This window comes from Bubalus bubalis, chromosome 2, assembly GCF_019923935.1.
Source record: "Bubalus bubalis isolate 160015118507 breed Murrah chromosome 2, NDDB_SH_1, whole genome shotgun sequence".
NCBI classification, from domain to species: domain Eukaryota; kingdom Metazoa; phylum Chordata; class Mammalia; order Artiodactyla; family Bovidae; genus Bubalus; species Bubalus bubalis.
The window spans coordinates 173,622,582-173,649,517 of record NC_059158.1 but is presented as its reverse complement, the minus strand read 5'-3'; the positions used below and the strand labels follow the sequence as shown (position 1 = coordinate 173,649,517).

At 43.0% G+C, this 26,936-nt stretch overlaps 1 protein-coding gene, 1 long non-coding RNA gene and 1 other non-coding gene across 5 annotated transcripts in view; 2 read left to right on the top strand and 1 right to left on the bottom strand.

Moving 5' to 3' along the window:
* KPNA6 (karyopherin subunit alpha 6) overlaps window positions 1-23,648 on the top strand; it is a 59,671-nt gene extending 36,023 nt beyond the window's left edge. For all 3 annotated transcript variants that reach the window (XM_044937985.2, XM_006054614.4, XM_006054613.4), the window contains 13 exons: window positions 4,178-4,311; window positions 5,183-5,275; window positions 7,474-7,573; window positions 8,712-8,806; window positions 9,790-9,921; window positions 11,383-11,471; window positions 12,294-12,393; window positions 12,712-12,875; window positions 13,044-13,122; window positions 14,825-14,950; window positions 15,266-15,393; window positions 16,356-16,534; window positions 18,448-23,648. In XM_044937985.2, coding sequence (XP_044793920.1) covers window positions 4,183-4,311; window positions 5,183-5,275; window positions 7,474-7,573; window positions 8,712-8,806; window positions 9,790-9,921; window positions 11,383-11,471; window positions 12,294-12,393; window positions 12,712-12,875; window positions 13,044-13,122; window positions 14,825-14,950; window positions 15,266-15,393; window positions 16,356-16,534; window positions 18,448-18,635 — 1,602 coding nt within the window. In that variant the 5' untranslated portion in view covers window positions 4,178-4,182 and the 3' untranslated portion in view covers window positions 18,636-23,648. The remainder of the gene's footprint in view (window positions 1-4,177; window positions 4,312-5,182; window positions 5,276-7,473; window positions 7,574-8,711; window positions 8,807-9,789; window positions 9,922-11,382; window positions 11,472-12,293; window positions 12,394-12,711; window positions 12,876-13,043; window positions 13,123-14,824; window positions 14,951-15,265; window positions 15,394-16,355; window positions 16,535-18,447) is intronic.
* LOC112583128 lies at window positions 1,597-1,744 on the top strand. Its single transcript, XR_003107473.1, has one exon. It is a non-coding gene; the product is annotated as a small nucleolar RNA SNORA79 (small nucleolar RNA).
* On the bottom strand, window positions 6,129-8,250 carry LOC123332210. The gene is made up of 3 exons (XR_006548999.1): window positions 8,114-8,250; window positions 7,720-7,812; window positions 6,129-6,332 (listed from the first exon to the last, which is right to left on the bottom strand). It is a non-coding gene; the product is annotated as an uncharacterized LOC123332210 (long non-coding RNA).
* Window positions 23,649-26,936: the final 3,288 nt, after the last annotated feature.

The window sequence follows — 26,936 nt, the reverse complement described above, 5'->3', positions numbered from 1 at the left end:
ATTTTTCTCTCCCCCACCTTGTGCTGGTGTTATTTGGAGTTTTTGTAGCTTCAGACATGACTAAACAACTGAGCGTGCACATCCTTGTTCATAAGTGATACAGGAAATTATAGGACCTTCTCTCATGTTATCCTTCTTTGGTATTGTTATCAAAAGAATGTCCTTTTTCCAGAAGGAAGTATGTGTAAGAGTGAAACAACTTATTTAAAAAATTGGTAAAACTCGAGAATTCCCTGGTGCTCCAGTGGTTAGGACTCTGAGCTCTCATTGCCAAGGGCCTGGATTTGATTCCTGGTCAGGGAACTTAAATCCTAGAAGCTGCATATTGTAGCCAAAAAAAAAAAAAAAAAAAAAATTTTTTTTTAAATCTCATTTGTAAAACCATTTAGACCTGGCATTTTCTTTGTGGAAATATTGTTTAGTGCTGATTCGATATATTTAATGGTTATAAGGCTAGTTAGATATTCTGAGTCACTTTTAGCAAGTTATACTATTCTAGAAATTTGTCTTTTCAAGCAAGTTAGCTAGCATAAAGTTGTTCATATTCCCTTTTTTATCTTTTCAGTTACCTGTAGTTTTATGTTCTTTTTTCATTTCTAAAATGTGTGCCCTCTTTTGTTCCTGAGAGATCTAACCAGAGACTTGACTATTTTCAGTCTTTTGAAAGATCCAAGTTTCGCCCTTGTTGATTCTCTCTACTGTATAATTTCTCTCTCCTTTCTACTTTTTTTCCCCTAACCTGTGTACCTAAGTCATTAATGTTCAGACTTTATATTAACTTCCTAAGGCTTATATCCAATTAATTAAATTTCAGGCAGATGAAACACTGGCATGTAAAGGGCAAGCCTTAAAACTTTCAGAAGACATCACAGGGTATCTTTCTGACCTTGGGAGCATTAAAGGATTTATTAAACAAGACACACAGAAAGAGCTAGGTATTAAAGCAAAACTTCCATTATAGTTAAGAACTTGTTAAAGAACTCCATAAAGTGAAAATTGAAAAAAAGTGAAAAGAGACTAGAAGGTATTTGTAATACAAATACTCAACAAATAGTTAATAACTAGAATACCTTAAGAACTATAAATCAATAAGAAAAGGACAAGTAATTCAATGGAAAATATTCGACGTACCATAAACAGACATTTTTCACAGAAAGGGAAACATGGCTAATTAACATAAAATCTAATAACCCTATTAGTAATGCAAATCTTTATCCTAATGAAGTACATTATATTCAGTAGATTGGCAAAAGTGACCGTTCTAAGTAATAGGATGAGTATCAATGAGAGCTCGTGTATTGCTAAGCTAATATGAATTGGCATCACTTTGGAAGGCAACATGGTACTTAGCTGATGAAGTAAGACTTGATGGTAACACATGAAACTTGTTAAAACTCCTATAAGAAGACACAGGAAAAAAAGACCTTAGTCTTGGCAGTGATTTTTTTGGAGGGGGGAGGGTGATATAACACCAAAGCACAAGCAGCAAAAGCAGAGATAAACAAGTAGGACCCATAAACTAGAAAGCTTAAAGTAGAAAACTTAAAAGCTTCTGCACAGCACCCCTCCCCCCCAAAAAATAAAAAGATCAGCATTTGATGGCTGTTTCTCTCACTGCTTGGAGCCTTAAGTAGTGGGATTTTAGCCTATCATATGTCTAAGCTGACTTACCTTCACTCAGGGCATCATGGGAATTGGGTGGCTGTCTGTCAGTGCCTTCTGATTTTTGCAGAGTCAAACAATTAAAAAGAAATGGTCAACAAAATGAAAAGGCAACCTGTGGGAAAAAATATTTCCTAACTCTATATCTGACAAGGGATTAATATCCAAAATATATAAGGGACTCGGTGATGCCATACATCCATCTCCAAATCAACCACCACCAAACCAATGGACATGAGTTTGAGCAAACTCCAGGATATAGTGAAGGACAGGGAAGTCTGGTGTGCTGCAGTCCATGGAGTCACAAAGAGTCAGACATGACTAAGAAACGCCACAGCAACAACAATATAAGGGGCTCATACAGATCAGATCAGATCAGTCGCTCAGTTGTGTCCGACTCTTTGTGACCCATGAATCGCAGCACGCCAGGCCTCCCTGTCCATCACCATCTCCCGGAGTTCACTCAGACTCATGTCCATCGAGTCAGTGATGCCATCCAGCCATCTCATCCTCTGTCGTCCCTTTCTCCTCCTGCCCCCAATCCCTCCCAGCATCAGAGTCTTTTCCAATGAGTCCACTCTTCACATGAGGTGGCCAAAGTATTGGAGTTTCAGCTTTAGCATCATTCCTTCCAAAGAAATCCCAGGGCTGATCTCCTTCAGAATGGACTGGTTGGATCTCCTTGCAGTCCAAGGGACTCGCAAGAGTCTTCTCCAACACCACAGTTCAAAAGCATCAATTCTTCTGCACTCAGCCTTCTTCACAGTCCAACTCTCACATCCATACATGACCACAGGAAAAACCATAGCCTTGACTAGACAAACCTTTGTTGGCAAAGTAATGTCTCTGCTTTTGAATATGCTATCTAGGTTGGTCATAACTTTCCTTCCAAGGAATAAGCGTCTTTTAATTTCATGGCTGCAGTCACCATCTGTAGTGATATTGGAGCCCAGAAAAATAAAGTCTGATACTGTTGCCACTGTTTCCCCATCTATTTCCCATGAAGTGATGGGTCCGGATGCCATGATCTTCGTTTTCTGAATGTTGAGCTTTAAGCCAACTTACAACTCAGTAGCAAACAAACACAAATATTGCAAGTGAAATTGGGCAAAGGATCTGAATACACACTTTTCCAAAGCAAACATATAAATGACCAACAGGTTCATGAAAAAGATGCTTAACATCACTCATCATTGGGGAAATGCAAATGATGATGTGTTTATACAATGAAATAATATAACATAGGAAAAATTAATGAAATAAGGCTTCATGCAAAAACATGGGTAAATCTTAGAAATCCAATGGAGGGGGTATAATTCTCAGTAGACTGAACATAGTATGGTACAGTATTTAGGGGTGTACATATATGTGATTCATAAAAATGAAAGCAAAGATAATGACAATTCATAATAGCAGTTTTCTTTTGGCTGGAGTTGGGATGGAGGAGCCCGGGACAGGGGGAGACCTTAACTACTAGATTCAGGTATATTAATCTAGTTCTTGGATTTAGTGGTGAGTTGACAGGTGCTCATTGTATTATTTTGCTTGGTAACTTAACGTGTTTCATCTTTTTTGTATGTAGCAAATGTTACAGAATAAAATTTTAAATTTCTTTTAAAAAATAGAGGAGTGGCCATATGAGTTACTTAAAAATATATATATACATGGTATTCCACTGAATTGGGTACACTGTATTTCACCTTGCTAGGTTAAATATATTTGCATTTATTCAGCAAGTCATGTAACTTTTCTCTCGTCGTGGAAGTGATCGTAGCTTGTGAGCATTTACCATATGCCTAGTGCTGTTCTAAGTTGTTGTTATTGTTCAGTCACTAAGTTGTGTCCAAATCTTTTGGCCCCATGGACTGTACCCCGCTAGGGTCCTCTCTCTGTGGGATTTCCTATGCAAGAATACTGAAATGGGTTGCCATTTCCTTCTTGGTCTAAGTAGTACTTCACATGTGTTAAGCTGTACAGTCCTTCTAACAACTCTGTTTTAAAAGATGAGCTCCTGAGGCACAGAGGTTAAAGCAACTTACTGAAGGTTGCACAGCTAACAAGTAGAAGCGTCAGTATTGGGACTTCCCTGGTGGTCTAGTGAGTAAAGACTTCATGCTCCCGGAGTCGGGGCCTGGGTTCTATCCCTGATCAGGGACCTAGATCCCACATGCTGCAGCTAAGACCTGGGACAGCCAAGTAAATAAACAAATTTAAAAAAGGAAAAGCTGGTATTTGAATTCGTACAATCTGCTTCCAGGGCCTACACCTTTTAACTACTAAGCTTGTATCAATTGTTATAACAGCACTTATTTAATAAACTTGTTAAGGAAACTGTGTTGTTGGTGTGGGGGTGGTAATAGAGACCTCAGGGGAAGTTATTGAGATCATCAGGCTTCACTGGGAAGCTGTGAGTCCCCCTTAGTAGGGGAGGGTGGGAGGGGAAGAAGCCAATGAGCAGAAAATGCTGTCCTTTTAAGAACCTTTGCCAGTGTGTTTGTATCTTCCCTCCTTCCAGAGACCATGGCGAGCCCAGGGAAAGACAATTATCGAATGAAGAGTTACAAGAACAATGCCCTAAACCCTGAGGAAATGAGGCGAAGAAGAGAGGAAGAGGGCATTCAGCTCCGGAAGCAGAAACGGGAGCAACAAGTGCGTTAACCTGAGTGTTCTCAAATGTGCTCTTTAGGGAGGTGGTTCAGCCACCGTGGTTGGCCTCCACCTTACATTCTCACTTTCCCCTTGTGAAAGTAGCTTAGCTCTGTGGGCCACTCACCCAGTTTCATTTGTTGTGAAGAAATGTTGGAAGCTTTGAGAAAGAGCTGTCCCTTATTTCTCTTCCATAATTTTGTACACCTTGTATCATTTTAATTGTCTTCAATATAACTTTCTGGCGCTAACCCCTTGTTTTTACTCAGTAGTCACTGTTAGGTCTGGCTTTCAAGGCCCAGTCTCAAGCCTGGCCTTTTAAGAAGTTTGTCAACCATTTTGGGCTGCCTTCTATTTCCTGAGTCCATTCTTTGTAAGTCTCTCTAGAACTGAGACTGTATTAATGCTTCATCATCTGCACTCTGCCACACATCACCACCAAATTGGTTCCTTGCCCAGGTCTGGATGCTAACCTGCTTTTGCCCACCCTTATTTCTCTTCTTTGAAGCCTTTTATATATGTGTGTATAAGGACATATATATATATGTGTGTGTGTGTGTTTTTATATATATATATATATATAGGGTATATATAGGGGGTGTGTGTATATATATGTTATATATATGTATATCTGTGCCCTTTTATACAAAGGGCACAGAAATTTTAAAAGATTCGCTTATAAAAATGTTCTCCAAAAATATAAACAATAGATGTAACATAGAAAGTAAAGCCCTTGAATATCTTTCCATATCAGTTAGATAAAGCTTGGCATTTTCTCATACACTAGCATTTCCTTGACAGTCATGCCGTAATTTAACATTAGGTCGTTCTTTGTTCCTTGTTTCTGTACACCATTTCTTCTCTTTCCTTTCAGCTTTTTAAACGGAGAAATGTGGAGCTGATCAATGAAGAAGCTGCCATGTTCGATAGTCTTCTCATGGACTCTTATGTGAGCTCTACCACTGGGGTAAGACCCTTGCATGTGCTTCAGGCAAGCTTGAGAACTACTTGCTTCTACAGAACAGAAATTGAGCAGTTCATATCATCTAGTAGCTTTACCAACAATCATGCTAATCTCTTTATTCCATGGGCCCTTTTGTATTAGGCTAGTGCGAATGTAATTACTGTTTCGGACCATGAATTTTAAATCATTCTAACTAGACTCAAACACATCTTTATTAATCAAAACAGGAGCCATTACAATCAATTTGTTTTTGCCAACAAGAAATAAGTTTTTTTTTTCCTGTAGCATAAAAATCTGCGCTTCAGGATTCAACAAACTCTTAGAAAGCATTTTCTGCCTCCTGCTGGTTGGGGAAGCATTTTCCCTAGAAAAAGAGGTGCTTGAAGAAGTGGCAGTTGGTGAGAGGTCAGGTGAACGTGGCAGGTGAGACAAAACTTTGTAGCCCAACTCGTTCACCTCTGAAGCATTAGTTTTACGACAGCCAGGCATTGTCATGGAGAAGAAGGGCCGTTTTGTTGACCAGTGCTGCTGCCGCATTGTCGTTTTCAGTGCATCTCATCTCCTCGCTGAGCGTACTTCTCAGATGCCGTGGTTTCACCGGGATTCAGAAAGCTATAGTTGATCAGACAGGCAGCATACCACCAAACAGTGACCATGATCCTTTTTTGGTATAAGTTGGCTTTGGGAAATGCTTTGGAAGCTTATTCATGGTCCAGCCACTGAGCTGGTCATCATCAGTTGAAAATCCACTTTTTGTCACATATCACATCTGATCAAGAAATGATTCGTTGTTGTTGCATATAATAAGACAAGATGACACTTCCAAACAACAATTTTTTTTTATTTGAGGCACCCACCTATTGTGTTTTTTCACCTTTCCAATTTGCTTCAAATGCCAAATAACCATAAAATGGTCAACATTGAGTTTTTCACCAATTTCTCATGTAGTTAGATTTAAGAGGATAAGTTTCGATGGATCCTCTCGATTGATGTTGTCAACTTCCGATGGCTGGCCACTGTGCTCCTTATCTTCAAGGTTCTCGTCTCCTTTGCAAAACTTCTTTAAAAAAAAAAAAAATCAGGCATTTATAAACAAGAAAGCGTACATTAATTACATAAAAAGAGTTTTCGAATAGTAGAGTAGGTCATTAGAGTATTGTCATTAGCAGCAACAAAGGAGAGAAGGGGATGGTGATGTGGACATTCCTCGCGAGTACCAGGGTGCAAAACTTCTTGAACACACTGCACTGTACATTCATTAGCAGTTCCTGGGCCAAATGCGTTGTTGATGTTGCAAGTTGTCTCCACCACTTTACAACCCATTTTAAACTCGAATAAGAAAATAGCTCAAATTTGCTTTTTGTCAAACATCATTTCTCTAGTCTAAAATAAATATAAAATAAACAGCAAGTAATAAAATGGGAACTGGTGATGGACAGGGAGGCCTGGCGTGTTGTGGTCCATGGGGTTGCAAAGAGTCGGACATGACTGAGCGACTGAACTGAACTTAATAAGTCATTAGCAAAAAAACAAAGTGATAAATGCACATTAAAGTGATGTATAACATAACCACATTTATTTAAGAATGTATTCCAGTATCAGGCGGCCAAGTTCAACAGTGCAAAACAGCAATCACTTTTGCATCAACTTAATACCCAGTCAGCTTAAGGAGTCAACAGGGATTTGTCTCTGGTGAAAACACCAGAGAAAACATTTAAGAGGAGCTTTCAGTTGCCTCAGAGGTTAAGAATCACTTCTAAATGTTCCAGCTTGAAGCAGCTATGGATTAAACATCTGAGCTGCTGTTGTGCCTTCCTCTTGGCCTCAAGTCTTTTTTTTTTTTTTTGGCTATGCTGGGTCTTCATTGCTACGTGCAGGCTTTTCTCTAGTGACAGCTACTCTCTGGTTGGGGTACAAGGGCTTTTCACTGCAGTAGCTTCTCTTGTTACAGACTATGGGCTCTAGGAGCACAAGCTCAGTAGTTGTGGCATATGGGCTTAATTACTCCTCTGCATGTGGGATCTTCCCAGACCAGGGACTGAACCCATGTCTCCTGCACTGACAGGCAGATTCTCAACCACTGGACCACCAGGGAAGCCCTGCCCTCAAGTCTTTAGAAAGCAGGATGCCAAACAGGATTATGGGCTTATATCTGGCTCTAGTGTTGGTTTGCAAAATCATGAACCTGTTTTATGTCCTAGGAGAGTGTGATCACCAGAGAGATGGTGGAGATGCTCTTTTCTGATGATCCTGACCTGCAGTTAGCAACCACACAGAAATTCCGGAAACTGCTCTCCAAAGGTACAAAGCCTAGACTTCCCCAGGGAGGCCCTGCATGACTTAGCCTCTTGTTTCCTCTCACTGACCTCATCAACTACTGCCCTTCACTCATTCTGCTCTAGCCCTGCTGGCTGTGGCATCCTTGGACAAGCCAGGCACATTCTTACCTTTGCATGGGCTGTTCCCTCTGCTTGATATCCTTTAGTTGCAGATATCTGTGTGACAGGGCTTCCCTGGTGGCTCAGTAGTAAAGAGTCCATCTGCCAATGTAGGAGAAGCAGGTTCAATCACTGGGTCGGGAAGATGCCCTGGAGAAAGAAATAGCAACCCACTCTAGTATTCTTCTTGCCTGGAAAATCTCATGGACAGAGGAGCCTGGCAGGCTATATTCCATGGGGTTGCAAAAAAGTCAGACACGACTCAGCAACTAAAGAACAACAATCTGTGTGACAGCTGCTTCATTTCTGTGGTTAGATCCTACCTTCTCAACAAAGCCTACCCTGACACCATATCTAAAATTGCAGCTCCCCCCACCCCCTGCAGCATTTTTAATCTCCTTACCTGGCCCTACGTATTTTATTTCCTGTTACACTTATTACCTTCAAACATAACAGTATTTCTTCTCACTAGGATATAAGCTCTATGAGGACAGAGACTTTTGGTTTGATTCACTGTTGTGTTCTTGGTACCCAGAACCACGTCTGGCACACATTTTTTGCTCAGTAAAAACTTGATGTATGATGAGAAAAATATTTTCTTTTCTCCCAAGGACTTTTGTCCTTTGACCTTGGGAGGACTTTTCTTCCTCCCAAGAAAAGAATGCTGATCTTAGAAGGGAAGTGTTTAGCATTGCACCTACTTTGGTCCTCTCTTTCTTACTTTCTTGCTTGCTTAGGTAGGTAAGGTTATTTACTTGCTTAGATTTAGAAAGCCAAAGGTGAGCATTCTTAGATTAGGATTGGCTTTACTCTTTAGATTCTCAACTATTTGATACAGTTCGAAAATGACCTGCTATTGTTAAAACTACCTCACCAGAAGGAAGCTTGGGAGTGTTTATAAGGATGGTGAGGAGTATTTAGGAAGGATGGTGGACTGACCCCAGTGAATGCATCAGCCAGCCATTCTCCTGACTTCTCTCTTTCCTTTGTCCCTCTCCCAGAGCCCAGTCCTCCAATAGACGAAGTTATCAACACTCCAGGAGTGGTGGATCGGTTTGTGGAGTTTCTGAAGAGGAATGAGAATTGTACATTACAGGTGAGGCCCAGGGTGGAGAGGTACCAGATGAATGCTCTTTTTGCCAAGAAATTGCTATGGCATGCTTCTGCAGACAAATCTCTGAGAATGAAACATTTAAGGGGATGCTGTTACCTCAGAGGACTTGGCCTCAAGTAAGAGAGCCACAAACTCTTCCCTGAAACAGTCTCAAAGGAAAGATACCAGAATAGGACAGATTCATTATTCAGAGGTTGTAATATAGAATAAATATGTATATATATATATGTATGTATGTATACATATACATACATAAAACGTTCTAGTCCATTTCTAATTCTGGAGTGAACCACTTTGCTTCTCTGGGTCTCTCTTCTCACAAATGAGTGATGAGCCACTCTACGAGAACTTACTAGAAATTTGGCTGAAAGGGTCCTTGAGAGACCCATCTCACTTTTATCCTGGTTTCAGAAACGAATAAAGTGAAGTGCAGGAAATAAAAACATGGCTTGCCGCAACCCACTCCAGTATTATTGCCTGGGAAATCCCATGGACAGAGGATCCTGGCAGGCTTCAGTCTATTGGGTCGCAAAAGAGTCAGACATGACTTAGCGACTCAGCAGCAACAACCTACTGAGGTGGTGGGGGAATAGTAAAGATTTGGTGTTGCTCCCAGGTTTCACTACTCTTCTTTCATTCTTTCTCCTTCTCCTAACTCTTTCAACCTCTCTGCCTCTAGGAAAAACAAACAAACAAACAAAAAACGTGGCTTGCCCAAGGACTCCTGGGGGCTGTGGTGGTGCAGGACTAGACCTGGGACCATGGAAGCCGAGCTCTGTCTTCCTATTATGTTATGTCACTGCCAGTAATTCTTCCTTTCTTTTAAAGGAGAAGAGGGAAAGGCTTGTGGTGGTGTTTTTTTTTTCAAGTCAGGGGCAGGAGACGTAACTGCTCTGAGCCAGCTGGTAGGCACGGCTGCTCTGTCTGGAATGACCTCTCAGTCATGGCTTTAATCTCACTTTCAGTTTGAAGCTGCCTGGGCTCTAACAAACATTGCCTCTGGAACCTCTCAGCAGACCAAAATTGTCATTGAAGCAGGGGCCGTCCCCATTTTTATAGAGCTGCTTAACTCGGACTTTGAGGATGTACAGGAACAGGTAATACCCAAATTTGACTTAATTCTTGATGATGTCAGCGGTATAATAAAAAATGTATTTTGTCTTTATCCCCAGTTAAGAGGTTAAGAGCAAAGAGCTCCTAAAAACCTTGGGATTTTCTTAGTGATCCAAGTCTTTTGTTATCCCTAAAGAGCACCTTTGCAACACACCTGAGTGTGTGCTCATGAGATGACTCAGGGTGGGGCCCTAGATAGCTTCAGGAAGGGAGGGCTAGTGATCAGAAAGACCAAACTTGGGATTAGAGAATAGGAACTTTTAACCCTGCCCCACCCCCACTCTTCCCACCCCTCCTCCCCAACCTCCCTAGGGATGTTACAGGGGGTAAATATTCGGTTATAAAAATCTTGAACAGTGAGATTCGGAGAGCGTCTGGGTTGGTGCACACTCACTGTGCTGGGAAGGTGACCTGCCTGGAGAGGGCACAGGCGTTCTGTGCAGCCCCTACTCTTTGCCCCACACCCTGCCCTCTGCATCTCTTCATTTAGCTCTTCATGAGTTGTATCTATTAAACTGCTAAACATGAGTACAGTTTTCCTGAGTTCTGTAATTCATTGCAGAATGTGGAACTCCTGAATTTATAGCCAGTTGGTAAAAAGTATAGGTGGCACCTGGGAGTTGTAACTAGTATCTAAGTGAGGCCAGTCTTGTGGGACTGAGCCCCCTACCATTGAATTGATGTGGTAGCTCATGTGAATTGATTTCCTGGTAGCTCAGTTGGTAAAGAATCTGCCAGCAATGCAAGAGACCCCAGTTCGATTACTGGGTTGGGAAGATTCCCCTGGAGAAGGGAACAGCTACCCACTCCAATATTCTGGCCTAAGAGAATTCCATGAACTGTATAGTCCATGTGGTCACAAAGAGTCAGACACAACTGAGCGACTTTCACTTTTCACCGACACGGTATCAGAGAATTGATGTAGAAGAAAACTCCACATGTTGGGTGTCAGGTGGTGTTGGGAAAAAGATACCACAGTACCCATTTTTCAACATCTATGGATCACAAAAACCCTACTTCCATTTCTTCCGCTGGAGTTTTACTGGTTGACTAGAAGTGGAGTGGTACTGGGGATTTTTCCTCTACTAATACATTAGGGTTGGTCCTATGAGACTACAAGAATGCAAGTTTCCCATCATTTTCTCCTTTTATGGGAGATGAGGAGGTGAGGATAAGGAGGTTTTGGTTTGGCTTCTCTGGCCGCAGGACAGTGGCAGCCTGCTTTCCCCCCTGAACCCAGGAATTCTCAGAGGAAAAGTCCTCACAGAGCAAGCACGCAATAAGGATGTCAACAAGGAGGGCGCCTGAGCTTATTGGGCGTGTTTCAGGCCGTGATGGGGTGTTCATCCTGGTTACCGCCGTGTGTCACTCTGTGGTTGTGAGTGTAAAGTACTCACAGAAGCCGCTAGGCTCTGTGGCTGATGGTTCCATCCTCGCTTTTTTAGGCAGTCTGGGCACTGGGAAACATAGCTGGAGACAGCTCTGTTTGCCGAGATTACGTCTTGAACTGTTCCATCCTCAATCCTTTGTTAACGTGAGTAATTACTGTCATCTGCACCTGGGACATCTGTAGGGCAGCCATGTAGCAGATCTTTGGGGGACGGTTTACCTTAAGATGATGAGTAAATCCAAAAATGCTAACTAAAAGTGCATTCTGGTTGACAGAGTAAAAGGTTGTCTTTTGAGAGTAAGAACCTTGTGCCACTGGTCTGTGTCTTGTGCTTCTCACTTCACAGTGCTGTAGAATCTCCTGTTGGTCATACTTGGCTCATTGCTGAGCCAGAGGACAGAGGAAGAAGTAGCCCATCTGGAAAAACCTAACCTTCTCTGCAAAATGCATTGATTTTCTATGGGTATATGCATAGGTACATTGGAGAGCTCTGTTGTAAACCACAGATCTAAGACCCCATGCAGGGTCATATGGATGTTCCCATCTCTTCCTCTATGCCCTTAAAGTAGAGCTACATCTAAACCAAAGCAGAAGGAGGAGTTTTTCTTCAGAAGTCACAACCTCGTAAGCTACTATTAGAACTCTTTTGTGGGCCTGTCACAGAAAATCAATCCGTACAGCATAGCTAAAGCCCTCACACTAAAACTTCATTTAGCATGCTTATTCAAGGTCCATCTCTCTGTCCTTATTAGCTATGGGCTTAACAACCACATCTGGTCCTAATCCCCTATGAAGATGTAGGTTGGCCCCCTGGACCAAACTAACTCACTTAAATTATGGGTAGGAAAAGACAGTGAGGCGGCTAGAGTCATAGGGGTCTGGTTGGATGTGCTCCTGGGGCTCATAGACAACGGCTGTATGCAAAGGGCATCATTGGTCAGGATCTGGCTTCTCTGTCTCCTTCAGACTCCTTACCAAGTCCACACGACTGACAATGACCCGGAATGCGGTCTGGGCCCTGTCAAACCTCTGCCGAGGAAAGAACCCACCCCCAGAGTTCGCAAAGGTAAAAGAGCTTCTTACCAGTTCCTGAGTAATAGCAGGTTCCTTCATATGGAGGAATTTTGACATAGGAATTTTCAAGTCTTTGGGGAACCCTCAGAGTCTCAATCCACGGGAAACTCAAAGAGGCAATCATCAGTGAAGTAGGTGATCTCATGTGCCAGGGTGGTAAGTGAAAATGTGGGCCTGATGGCTTAATGTAGTAGAAATCTCTGGGCCTTAGACTTACTCATAGAGGAGGGCTCGGACATGTTAGGAAGTTAGTGGTAGAGCTGATGTAACCCTGTCCCGCTACGAACCCCTCTCTCTCTGCTTCCAATAGGTCTCCCCCTGTTTGCCTGTGCTGTCTCGCCTACTCTTCAGCAGCGACTCAGACTTGCTGGCAGATGCTTGCTGGGCCCTCTCTTATCTGTCTGATGGCCCCAATGAGAAGATCCAGGCAGTCATAGACTCTGGAGTCTGCCGGAGATTGGTCGAGCTTCTCATGTGAGTGCTCCTAGTTAGAACGGGTACAGACTCCAAGCTCAGAACTGCAATTAGCAGTCTGCTGCCCTGTGCAAAGGTCTGGACCCATGAGTGCTACAGGCCTCGGTGGCCAGCAGAGCTGAAAGCTTGGTGCTGGGCCTCTACTGACCAGATCGCCCTCCTCTGTAGGCACAACGATAACAAAGTGGCTTCTCCTGCCCTGAGAGCTGTGGGTAACATCGTCACCGGGGATGACATCCAGACCCAGGTGAGGAGGAGGAGGAGGAGAGCTGTCTGTGGGCAAAATCCTTCCCTGCCGTAGACTTTAGTCCTGGTGGGAGGCAGTGTGATCTAGGAGAGAAAGCATAGGCTTGAAGGAAAAATTCCAGCTCTGCCACTCTGTATGATTTGTGGGCAACTTGGTTGCCTTTATTTTTTGTATAAATTGGAAGCAAGTCATTATCCATTGGGTGCTTTTGAAGAAAAACTAAATGGAATAACTTGACTTACTACCTGGGACATGGTAAAGTCCCAGCTTTTCTGTTATGGTACCTTTGAAATACTAAAATCTTTGGAGCCTCACCCCTACTTCCTAACTAAACCTTTAGGATCCCATGGGTAACCTCATGTTAGTCCTCTGTTAGTAGTACCTCCATAGAGGGCACAGTATGCAAGGTTTTTCTATACACAGGCTGGAGAGCTGGTTATTCTTTTAAGTATAGTTCAGTGCCATTAAGTGCATTCACATTGTTATTTAACCATCACAATCATCCATCTCCACAACTTTTGCATCATTCAGAACTGAAACTCCGTGCTCTTCAAATAATAACTTCCCGTTTCCCCCTCCCGTCATCCCCTGGTAACTACCACATTACTTTCTGTCTCTTGGGAGTTTGACTCCTCTAGAAACCTCACGTAAGCCAAACCATATATATTTGTTCTTTTGTTTCAACTTATTTTAGTTAGCATGTTTTCAAAGTTCATTTCACATTTTAGTATGTCACACCTTCATTCCTTTCGGTGGCTGAATAATATTCCTTGGCACACCTGTGCCACCTTTGGTTTATTCATTCATCTGTTGATCGACATTTGGGTTGCTTTCACCTTTTGGCTAGTGTGAGTAATGTTGCATTGACTATTGGCATACAAATCTCTGTTTGAGTCCCTGTTTTCAGTTCTTTGGGATATATACCCAGAGGTGGAATTAGTGGAATTACTGGGTCATGGGGTAATTTTATGTTTAACGATTTTGAGGAACCACCATACTGTTTAGCACAATGGCTATGCCATTTTACATTCCCATCAGCAATGTACCAGGTTCCAATTTCTCCACATCTTTACCAACAGTTTTTACCATCTTTACCAACAATTGTATTGCCTGGATTTTTTAAGAATAAAAATATTTTTATAATAAATTTTATAATTATTATAATAAATTTTTATATATAATAATTTTAAGACTATCCTAGAGACTTCCCTGGGGTCTGGGGGTTAAGAACCCGCCTTCTAATGCAGGGGACTCAGGTTCAGTCCCTAGTTGGGGAACTAAGATCCCACATGCTGTGGGGCAACTAAGCCTGCATGCTGCAATGAAGACCCGGCACGGCCAGAAAAACAGAATAACTGCCCTATGAAGTGTGAAGTTGTATCTCACTGAGGTTTTGATTTGCACTTCCCTACTGATTAATGGTGTCTGACATCTTTCATGTGCTTTGGGGCCCCCTGCCTGTTTTCTTTGGAGAAACGTCTGTTACGTCCTTTGCCAATTTTAAACTATGTTCAGCTTGTTTTGTTTTGTTTTGTTTTAATGTATTCTGGATATTCGTCTTTATCAGATATATGATTTGAATATACTTTCTCCCATTCTGTGACTTGTGTAATTCACTCTGTTGAAAGATGTCTTTCAGTGCACAAAAGTTTTAAATTTTTGTTAAGTCCAATTTATCTCAATTTGTCTTTTGGTGTTCTAGGTCATTCTTAACTGTTCAGCCCTCCCTTGCCTCCTCCACCTCCTGAGCAGCTCCAAGGAGTCAATCCGAAAGGAAGCTTGTTGGACCATTTCAAATATCACTGCTGGCAACAGGGCTCAGATACAGGTAGAACAAGCAGTTGGGAGATTGACGAGCGGTGGTAGAAAGGCCTAGGATCATGAGACTTTGTGGGATATTGCCTTCTAGACGGAAAAAATTCTCTTTTGAAATTGGGATCAATGTATGCTATTGGTCAAAGATTCTGTGGAGCAGAACCCAGGTTCTTCTGCACCACCTTACGTATATGGGAAGGACAAAGGAGAACTTTGAGGAAGGGGAATGTGTCTAAATCTTAGCTGATTTGTGTTCTGGATTTGCTTATTCTCCTTGAAATGACTTTTTTCCCTCATATCCCACCCCCGAACCCCCAATTCTTCTCAGGCTGTCATAGATGCAAACATCTTTCCTGTATTGATCGAAATCCTTCAGAAAGCAGAGTTCCGTACAAGGAAAGAAGCAGCCTGGGCCATCACCAATGCCACATCAGGAGGAACCCCTGAACAAATCAGGTACCACAGTCCTTCCCATTGTTTGAGTGATATGTTTACTCTACCTGTCAGCTTATGTTAACTGCCTTTGCTGGGACAGGTCTACCCCTGTTCAGTAGGGTTTAACTGATAAGCTGCTAGAGTGTAGCCTCTTTTCCCTCCTAGAGAATGGACACTTAAGACACAGACATTCATCTCTCCTCTGCCTCTTTCTACCCACAAGAGAATTTAAATCTGTATAATTCACAATTACTCATACAAATGAAAGAGAACCATGCGATGGCTCATTCAGAGCAGTTTCCTTGAGAAATCATTTTTGACAATGATACTTGGGAGAAGTAAATAGGAAAGCTGTTTTGTGTGAAGATGCTCTTTGATTCTGCTTTCCATTATGAACTTGAGTTGGAGTGGTGGGAATTAGAGAAGTACCTTGCCTTCAGCTTGTAGCTTAGGAAGGGGGAGTATATTCAGCATATTATATATAAAACCTTAGGAGAAAAGGATAGCTTTTGAGGATATAGGTTTGTGAACAGCATTTTGGACAGGAAAGGCATAAGTAAAAGTACAAAAATCAGAAACCTAGAGACATTCACATGTTTGACTGGAATGTAGTATTCTTGGAAGGGAATAATGTGAGATGAAGCTAAAAAAGCTTAGGAGCCTGATTGTATTGAGAGTAGAGCTTGAACTGTGAAAATTTTAAGCAGGGAAATGATGTTTCAGAGTAGGTAGTACTGCTGCAGGGACACATTACAGACCAGGAGGAGAAATCTGTGGCAGCCTTCTCCGTGGAAATGAACTAAACCAGTAGTATTGACGGGGTGAAGAGACTGCGATAAAGCCTGGGTGTTTATGAGGGCTCGGGCAGAGTGAATTGCTAAGAGCATTGATATGTGTGAAGGAGACCTAGGGACCCCGAGCACCGGCCTGGCACCTGCCTTATCTTGTCTTGATTTAGAACTTAACTGGTCTCTGCCCTTCAGGTACCTGGTCTCCCTGGGCTGCATCAAACCCCTGTGCGACTTGCTGACTGTGATGGATTCAAAGATTGTGCAAGTGGCCCTCAATGGACTGGAGAACATCCTTCGGCTTGGAGAGCAAGAGGGCAAGCGCAGTGGCTCCGGGGTCAATCCCTATTGTGGGCTCATCGAGGAAGCCTATGGTATGTGCCTTCTCCCCAAACTAATGTCTGTCATAAGTAGAGTTCAGAACCATAAGTTCTAGTTCAGAACCTCTGAAGTAGTATATGTATGTGAGGGTGTATGGTCAGCATTGAATGCAAAGTTTTATCCCACAAGTTCCATTTCTTCTGAGGAGCAGTAGATCAGTTCTCTTTCTGATAGGCTGTACCCAGTAAGTAGGTTATGGTACAGATGCAAAAATAAAGCTCCAGAATTGATAATAGGATAAGTAGCTGGAAGACATGTTTTCAGCTGAGTTTCTAGCAAGTTCCTTTCTTTTGTTTTTCCATTATAAACAAGCTTATTACAAGATACTAGATAAGTTCTCTGTGCTGTACAGGAGGTCCTTGTTGTTCATCTATTTTGTTAATAGTAGTTTGTATCTAAGGCTTCCCAGGTGGCACAGTGGTAAAGAATCCTTCTGCCAATGCAAGAGATGCGGTTTGATCCCTGGGTCATAGAGTCCCTGGAGGAGGAAATGGCAACCCACTCCAGTATTCTTGCCTGGAAAATTCTGTGGACAGAGGAGCCTGGCAGGCTGCAGTCCATGGGATCCAACTGAGCAACTCACGTGTGTGTGTGTGCGCACACGCGCGCGCACACACACACACAGAATTTGTATCTGCTAATCCCAAACTCATAATTATCCCTCTCCACCTTTCCCCCTTTGTTAACCATAAGTTTGTGTTCTGTGAGTCTTTTTGTTTTATAAATAAGTTCACTTCTATCGGTCTTTTTTAGATTCCCCATATGTGATATCATATGATAATTGTCTTTGTCTGATTTACTTTACTTAGTATGATTATGTCTGGATCCATCCATGTTGCTGCAAATGGCATTATTTTATTCTTACTTGGGGCTGAGTAATTTTCCATTGTAAATGTACACCACGTCTTCTTTACCCATTCATCTGTTGATGGACACTCAGGTGCTTCCATGTCTTGGCTATAGTAAGTAGTGCTGCTGTGAACATTGGGGTGTATATATCTTTTCAAAGTAGTTTTCTCCAGATATATGCCCAGGAGTGGGATCGCTGGATCATATGTTAGGTCTGTTTTTAGTTTTTCAAGGAACCTCCATAGTGGCTACACCAGTTTACATTCCCACCAACAGTACAGGAGGATTCCCTTTTCTCCACAGCCTCTCCAGCATTTATTATTTGTAGACTTTTGGTTGGTTTTTGGTTTTTTATTTGTCATACCTCTTGGCTTGTGGAATTTAGGCCTTGGTAGTGAGACTGCTCAGTCCTAACCATTGGACTTCCAGGGAATTCCCTTGAAGACTTTTTGATGATGGCCATACTGACTGGTGTGAAGTGATACCCTCATTATAGTTTCGATTTCCATTTCTCTAATAGTGATGTTGAGCATCTTTTCATGTGCCTCTTGGCCATCTATATGTCTTTGGAGAAATATCTGTGTAAGTCTTCTGCTCATTTTTTGATTGGGTTGGGCTTTTTGTTGTTATTATTGAGCCATGTGAGCTGTTAATAATGTTTTAGAAATTAAGCCCTTGTCAGTTGCATCAGTTGCAAATATTTTCTTCCATTGTACAGGTTATCTTTTTGTTTTGTTTATGGTTTCCTTGGCACATTCTGTTAGGGGTACTGGATTGACACACTGCTCATCTCCAAGAGATTCAGAATGGTTAACAATTTGCCCAGGTTAAACCACTGATTAATAACTGACATTTTAGTTGTTTTCCTTTGGGGTTATGTAATTTTAACTAAAGATCGCAGCTCTCCTCTTTCAGATCAGAGAGAGACCTGATCATATTACTTGTGTTTATAAATGCTAATATACCTCAGGGAAGGCAAAATGCATTCATGTTTTATGGACCCATAGTAAAGCACTCCAAGTTCATTCTTCTCCCTGCTTCCTTCTTGCCACCATAGGCTTGGATAAAATTGAGTTTCTGCAGAGCCATGAGAACCAGGAGATCTACCAGAAGGCCTTCGACCTCATTGAGCACTACTTTGGTGTAGAAGATGATGATAGCAGCCTGGCTCCCCAAGTGGATGAGACGCAACAGCAGTTCATCTTCCAGCAGCCTGAGGCTCCCATGGAGGGCTTCCAGCTATAATGTCTGCCTCCAGGGAGGGGAGGGGATGGGAAGCACCACCAACCAGCGGAAGAGCAGCCCTCTGGTGGGCGGGAAACCAGCCCCCCCACCATCAGCCACCACACACCTCTGCTGCCCTGGAAACTGTGCTCTTGACCTGCTCCGACCCCTTCCCTGGAGGGAGCACCCTCTGGACAGACAGAACCATCTGAGGCTCACGTTTGGGTTTTGTGACAAGAAGGGGACGTGTTGGGTTTTTCTTCCTTACACTATATTTTGGCTGCACATATGTCTTTAACCCAGGAGCCCAGGGGTAGACAAAGGAGGACTGAGGTAACCAATTTTGCACCTTTTTTTTTTTTTTTTTTTTTTAAAATTTTTATTTTTTTCTTCTTTAGTGGTGACTTCCTTCCCTATTATCTTCCTTCATCCTTCCCAGTCCTCTGCCCTGATCTGTGTAACTCTTATCTTGGGTACTTGAGCAGATGGAATATTCCAGAGGTGGGGGGGTGGGAGGGGTGGGGAGAAATCCAAAACAAAGTGTTCTTGCTCTGACAGAATATTAATCTTGTATGCTTGGATTGAATTATTTAATTTTTTCTTTTGCACATTTTTTCTTGTATTAAGATTGCTCTTTCCCAGAGCCATGAGTTCCTGGTATTAAGAAACCCAGCTGCCAGCATTGTCTGGGACTAGAGACTGAGGGGGAGGTCACCATGAGAGAAAGGCCCCTCCCTCCCTCTAACCCCTTGCCCAGACCTCTTTAGTTTGGGAGATCCCCTTCACTCTCCTGGGGCATGTGCACCAGTGGGAGTGAGCAAGGAGGAACACAGGCCTTCAGACAGGGCTTCCCATGTGTTGCTACTGATCACATGTTTCCTACCCACCTTCCAATGGTGCGACCTGATTTCATTTGTTTACTTGAAAATTCCCCTCAGAGTTGAAATGAACCTCTGAGGTAGCTGTATTTTCTCCTAAGCACGCGACAGAGGGCTGTGGTCCTTGCTTTCTCTTGAGGAGAAAGTCCTTGCTCGGGTGACCCATAAGTTGCAGAGGAGGTTGGAGTGAGAGTGTCATGTATTGGGATAGCCAGGGGATCCTTGCCTTTGGCCTTTCTTCTCCTTCTTCTTCCTCTTCCATAGGTGGATCATGTATATTTGACTTCCAAAGGAGAGAATGTCAAAAAGTTCTGTATTTTTTTATATTCTATATATTAGGTAGGTCAATCTTAATTGGTCTCAAGAGGAAGAACTGTCCCTGTAATTTCTGTAAGTAGGATACCGTGAGGAAGACCAAAAAGAGATGTGGAAGTTCTTTGGCTCAGGAAGCCTGAACTTGATCCGTCTCTCTGCTTGGGTTCCGGGCTACCACCTGGACAAACCCTTCGCTCTGGAGCCTTCATATCACAGGTCAGCCTAGTCTGATTGTCCCAGTACCTGAAGGGAGCAGTGGCTCCAGGGCCTGGTCAAGTCTACCACTCTAGTCCTTAGTGCTGAGCATCCTGCTCGCATCAGGAAACCCAGACAGCAGTCTGCCTCCTCAGATTCAGTCTCAAATGCCCTTGTCCACATGAGTTATCACAGGTGGCGTTCTCTGTCACTACAGAAATACAGCAGCTTCAGGACTTTTTTGAGAGTGACTGATATCTTCCTGGATTGGGATCCCTGTACATGGTTTGGATATTGCCCTTCCTGTGACACTTAGAATCCCAATGCCTTGCCTTTTCCCTTTGCATAGAGCTCCTGCAGTGCCTCACTGGCTTGCCTGTATGCGTCAATGGATTACATAGTAATGAAGTAAAGCCCAGCTGATGGGGTGAGTGGAGGAATCTGTTGGCTAAGTGTAGGCCAGCGGTGGAGCTGAAGGCACACTGTGTCTGCCCTGTCGCTGCTTCCCCACAGAGATCAGTTAGAGATGCCCTGGTCCAAGCTGTAGTTTCCCTTCCCCAGAAACAACGCCATTCTTGCTCCCATTCCTGCATATCCCACCTCTGGCTCAGGTGAAATCCGTGCCACTCTGCTTACAGATAAAAAGTTCAGGTCCTTTTGCCCATTGGTTTTGAATCTGCCCTCTTTTTCGAGTATTGAGATCCAACTCCAGAGGCATTTTCTGAGAAAAATGGTGGGGACTAGTGGTTATCACTGAAAAGTGATAGCAGAGCCATACCACCTCAGTGAGTCAGATGCTCCTCTGCAGTTTGGCCATGGTAATTACCAAGCCCCTTTCTCCCTGGTAGGCAAGGGCAGGACCCTCTTCACTTGGCCTGCTGACTCCATTACTCCTACAGTTCAAAAGAAAGTCACTCCCACCCCTTGATCTTGTCCAACAGCCAGAGCATTTGAGTAAGAACTACTTCTTGCATCTCTAGCAATAGTTAAGTCCTTGACACTGGGGCCAAATTCTTCCTGCGAGACGTACACGTCCTGCCTTGCCCAGCTGTTCCTACTTTTGCTTCAGATCTAGGACATGTACTAAATAGAAGACTCTTCTGATGATCAGTTACTGCTTGAAGGCTGCTTTCTCCAAGGACTCCAAAGGCTGAAGTGTCTCCCAGGGCACAACCTGAGGACAAATTTCTCATCAGATAACATGGCCTCTCGGAGCTTTCCTTTGTTTAGTGTCTTCCTCAGACTATGTTTTCCCATTATATTCCTCTGACCCTCCTTTCAGTTAACAGGTGAAGTTCTTCGAGCCCCCTGAGATGGTAACATCATCTTTTGTGTCCCCCTCTCCTTTGTTCATCTTGCGAAGCAAAATATTGTTTCTTTTTAGCCCAGGCTTGACAGTCACTCTTCGTGGACAGCCCCCATCTGGACTGCAGACCCTGGCCCAGGTGAAGGCAGAGTTTTCTGACAGATTTCTGAATGGATGTTACAGGGATGGAGGGGCTCCCCAGCCTGCTGTAGGGAATAGCCAAAGAAGACGTGTATTTGAAAGGTTAATGTTTTGGCACACGGTTATTTGCATTTTAAAATCTCTGGTGGGTTGGTGATGTTTAGGTGTGGATTAAGGGGACAAGGAACCGTTTTCTTAGCTAAAGTGTTCAAGTACTGTTTTGAACAGCTATTCGTTTTTGCCAGCCCTTCTGGACATCCCACACCCACCCATCTTTGCTAGTCTTAGAAGACTGAGCTATCCCCAGTGACTGGCTGGCCTTGGTATTGGCTGCAACCTTGTTAGAACCACACAGGTTCCATCCTTACCTGGCCAGCCTGTTTACTTCAGGCAGTGGGTACAAAGGACCCTTCCAAGGACAGATGTAGAAGACTTCAGCTTTCTGGGACCCTTTGTGTTCCCCTTTACCTAGAACCCCTAGATCTACTCCCATTCTCTTTTCCCTTGGAAGACTTTCCAACAGCTCTATTTTTTAGAGCTGAACTACACAGATTATAGCTGCTACTATGCTTAGTCAGGGAAGAGCAAAAGAAGGCTCTCGGGCACTGACTTGCCATTTCCCTCAAGCCAGACCAGTTTAATCTGAAAACTCTAGCAGAATGAACTGGACTTCCATTTTCTCACGTTTGCCTGCCCTCCCCCTACACTCTATAATAGAGTTACCTTTTCTAGCAAAATAGAAGGGAAGGAGATGAATGCCTATCAATACTTCCTCCTCCCACACACCCCCTTCTTTGAAGGCCTCTCAGCTCATTTGTTCAGGCCATGTCTCTTCTCCCCAAGACTCACTTAGTTTGGTGTCCATCATCTTGAATATTCTTCAGTAGATACATCTTTGGGGCTCATGTTCTGGATTCTCAGTTGAAGGGAGGGAGCCAGACTCTACAGGTCTCTGCAGGCACTACAGGGACCCATAGGGTGCTGGCTGGGGGCCTCCTTGGCAGGCTGGGGAAGGGTGCAAGGCTTAGTGCACGAGCCATAGGAAAGGCTCACAACCATAGGAAAGGCTAGCAACATCTTCCAGGCAGGACTATCCTAGAAATAAGTACATGTGAGACTTGAGAAACTGCTCAGAGTAGGTTTCTTCCACAGCTGTTTTAGGATTGGACATTTTAGACCAATCTTGTCCAGTATTTTTTCTGTCTTTTCTATTTTTCTGTTAAGCCAGCAAGCTGAGAATTGGGCCCTGCAGGGATCCATGTGGTAGGCAATAGCTGTTCTTTGGCCAAGGCGTTCATAAAGGATTCAGTCATCCCATTGACTGTTCCCTAGCCCCACCCCCAGATGAAGACCATGGTAAGGGAAGAATTTTGAGGTCAGTACAAACCAAATAAGTCTGTAAATTAAAGCTGTTAGTTTTCCTCTGAGAGGGCATTTTGCATCAGGCCTGGGCTATGTTCAGAATCAAACCTGAAAAAAAAAAAAAGAATCAAACCTGGCTGTGAGTTAGAAGAAGCACCATTAAATTTTAGACCTAGAACACCCCAGGAAAAAGGTTTGTGTAGTGTGTCATAAAGGCCGTGAGTGTGTTTGGGCCCACCTTACTACTTCTGGGCCAGCCTGACGGCTGCTGTGCACATTAGCACGTACCTGAACCCCTCTGCTAAACTTAAGCCCTGCATCCCTACCTAGGTCAGATGTTCAGCCTCTGGGTTTGGGAAGAGAAAACTGCCGTGGCGAGAATCCTCAAGCCCTGGAGTTGGGTATTGGCTCTTTCAGCAAGTTTTTGTGGGAATTGCCTTTGGTTGGACCACTAAAGAAGCAAATAAGGTGTGAGGTTCCAGTTACCCAAGACAGAGCAGAGGTCCCTCAAAAACATCTTGGGTTCCCAGCTACAGACCCTCGGAAGGTGAATCAAACCTGTTTCCTCACTGGTTTTTCTATCCAAATTTATTTTGCTTTTAAGAACTATAAACTCTAGCTATTGTTTTCCATGTTCTCAGGGCCCCTGGGTAGACAGACAAAGCTTGATGATTTCAGAGCAGATATAGGCCAAGAAACCATGGCATTGAGTGTGCTGAGTCCAGACAAATGATATTTATATACACATCCAAATTTGAAGAGAAAATGTATTTCTTTAGGTTTCAAACACTGTAATAGATATAAAGCAAAAATAAAAACCTGTTGCAAAGTTCTAAATAGTGTTCTTTGGAGTGATCCTAGACCGGATTTCTTGGAAGTCAGTGAAGTGAAGGTGTTTAAATTTATGGCCTAACAAGTGGAATTAAGAATTGTTAACAGCCTGCTTCTGCTACAAAGCATTTTTGAAATCAGCTTTATTGAAATATAACTGACATACAGTAAATGGCACATATTTAAAATGAACAATTTGTTAAGTGTTGATAAATCTACATCCATGAAACCATCACCACAATCAAGATAGTGAACATACCTACCACCACATGCCCCTTGGGAATCCCTCCTTTCTGCCTAAAGCTCAGCAACCACTGATGAGAGTTCTCACTATGGTTTAGTTTGCATTTTCTAGAGTTTCTATAAGATTTTCACATCATTTCATCACTACTTCACAGCCCACTGAGCCCAAAGTAGTTCATAAACTACTCACTTTGGTTTACATCAATTCCTAATGTAGCAATTAGACTAGCAGCCAAAAAGTTGATACAACTCAAAAGGAAGGTTTTAGTTGGCTTGAGTGCATTTTACGTTTTAATTCATTGCCAACATTAAAAGATGCAGCTGTATTTAAAAATAGCTGGCACTTCCCTAGTGGCCCACTGGTAAAGAATCTGCCTTCCAATGCAGATCTGATCCCTGGTCCAGGACCTAAGATCCCACAGGCTGTAGGGCAAGTAAGCCAGCAGGTCGCAAATAGAGTCCACGTGCCACAATTACTGAGACTGTGCTCTAGAGCCCCTGCTTGGCAACCAGTGTGCGCCGCAACTAGAGAGAAAAAAAAAGCCTCCCCACCCCCAAATATCTGGCACTCCTGGGCCTGAGCTTCTGCTTGAAGACAATCTGCAAGAGTTCTATTACTGTTTACCACCATTACCAGTGGGCTCTCTGGCAGATATTAATGTTCCCATTTCCTCTTATAGCAAAGGAAAAAGTAACTTTTTAACCCATTTTTCTATCAAATTTTCTTATTCCTTGCCTGTCTGTTTTACTCATTACCTAGCAGGGCTTCCCTGAGAGCCCAGTTCGTAAAGAATCCACCTGCAATGCAGGAGACCCTGGTTCAATTCCTGAGTTGGTAAGATTCACTGGAGAAGGGATAGGATACCCACTCCAGTTTTCTTGGGCTTCCCTTATGGCTCAGCTGGTTAAAAAAAAAAAAAAAAAAGCTGGCCCTCAATGTGGGGAGGGACCTGAGTTCGATCCCTGGGTTGGGAAGATAACCTGAAAAAGGGAAAGGCTATCCTACCCACTGCAGTATTCTGGCCTGGAGAATCTGGCCATGGACTGCACAGTCCATGGGGTCGCAAAGAGTCGGACACAACTGAGCGACTTTCATAGCTGGCCCTTGGAGGCCACTGTTGACCCTTCTCTGTACATCACTCCTCTCACCCCATGCATACCTTGTTCTATTGTTTTTATCTCTGCCTAGAACACCCTATTCTTATGTAAATCCATCAAGGCCTGATTCATATGTTACCTCAAGAGATTTCCCACATGCTTTTCTGGAAATAATGCGGGCCTTGGTTTTTAGAGACCTGAATTCCAAACCTTTTTGAGCTTGAGTTCCACCTTTTACCATTATTTCAATACTGCCTCTCAATGTTACTTGGTAGACACTGCCTAAGGGGTGGGGAAGAGCATTGCTCTGAAGTCTCTCCAACTAGGGAAAAATATTTTAACATCTTAAGAGCTCTAATATACCCATCTGAATGCGGACTTCCAAAGAATAGCAAGGAGAGATGAGAAAGCCTTCCTCAGTGATAAATGCAAAGAAATAGAGAAAACAATAGAATAGGAAAGACTAGAGATCTCTTCAAGAAAATTAGAGATACCAAGGGAATATTTCATGCAAAGATGGGCACAATAAAGGACAGAAACAGTATGGACCTAACAGAAGCAGAAGATTAGAAACGTGGCAAGATACACAGAAGAACTATACAAAAAAGATCTTCACGACCCAGATAACCTCGATGGTGTGATCACTCACCTAGAGCCAGACATCCTGGTATTCGAAGTCAAGTGGGCCTTAGGAAGCATCACTATGAACAGAGCTAGTGGAGGTGATGGAATTCCAGTTGAACTATTTCAAATCCTAAAAAATGATACCGTGAAAGTGCTGCACTCAATATGCCAGCAAAACTGGAAAACTCGGCAGTGACCACAGGACCAGAAAAGGTCAGTTCTCATTCCAATCCCAAAGAAAGGCAATGCCAAAGAATGCTCAAACTACCGCACAATTGCACTCATCTCACGATAGCAAAGTATTGCTCAAACTTCTCCAAGCCCAGTTTCAACACTTCATGAACCAAGAACTTCCAGATGTTCAAGCTGGATTTAGAAAAGGCAGAGGAACCAGATATCAAATTGCCAACATCCACTGGAACATAGAAAAAGCAAGAGTTCCAGAAAAACATCTGCTTTATTGACTACGCCAAAGCCTTGACTGTGTGGATCACAACAAACTGTGGAAAATTCTTAAAGAGATGGGAATACCAGACCACCTGACCTGCCTCCTGAGACATCAGTATGAAAGTCAAGAAGCAACAGTTAGAACTAGATATGGAACAACGGACTGGTTCCAAATTGGGAAAGGAGTATATCAAGGCTGTATATTGTCACCCTGCTTATTTAACTTATATCCAGAGTACATCATGCAAAATGCCAGGATGGATAAAGCACAAACTGGAATCAAGGCTGCCGACAGAAATATCAATAACCTCATATATGCAGATGACAGCACCCTATGGCAGAAAGCAAAGAACTAAAGAGGCTTTGATGAAAGTGAAAGAGGAGTGAAAAAGCTGATTTAAAACTCAACATCCAAAAAACGAAGATCATGGCATCTGGTCCCATCACTTCATGGCAAATAGATGGGGAACAATGGAAACAGTGACAGACTTTATTTTCCTGGGCTCCAAAATCACTGCAGATGATGACTTTTAATGAAATTAAAAGACACTTGCTCCTTGGAAGAAAAACTATGACCAACATAGACACCATATTAAAAAGCAAAGATAGTACTTTACTGACAAAGGTCCATCTAGTCAATGCTCTGTTTTTTCCAGTAGTCATGTATGGATGTGAGAGTTGGACCATAAAGAAAGCTGAGCGCCAAAGAATTGATGCTTTTCAACTATCGTGACAGTTCAAGACTCTTGAGTCATCTCCAACTGCAAGGAGATCAAACCAGTCAATCCTGAAGGAAATCAGTCCTGAATATTCATTGGAAGGACTGATGCTGAAGCTGAAACTCCAATGTTTCGGCCACCTGATGCAAAGAAAGACCCTGAT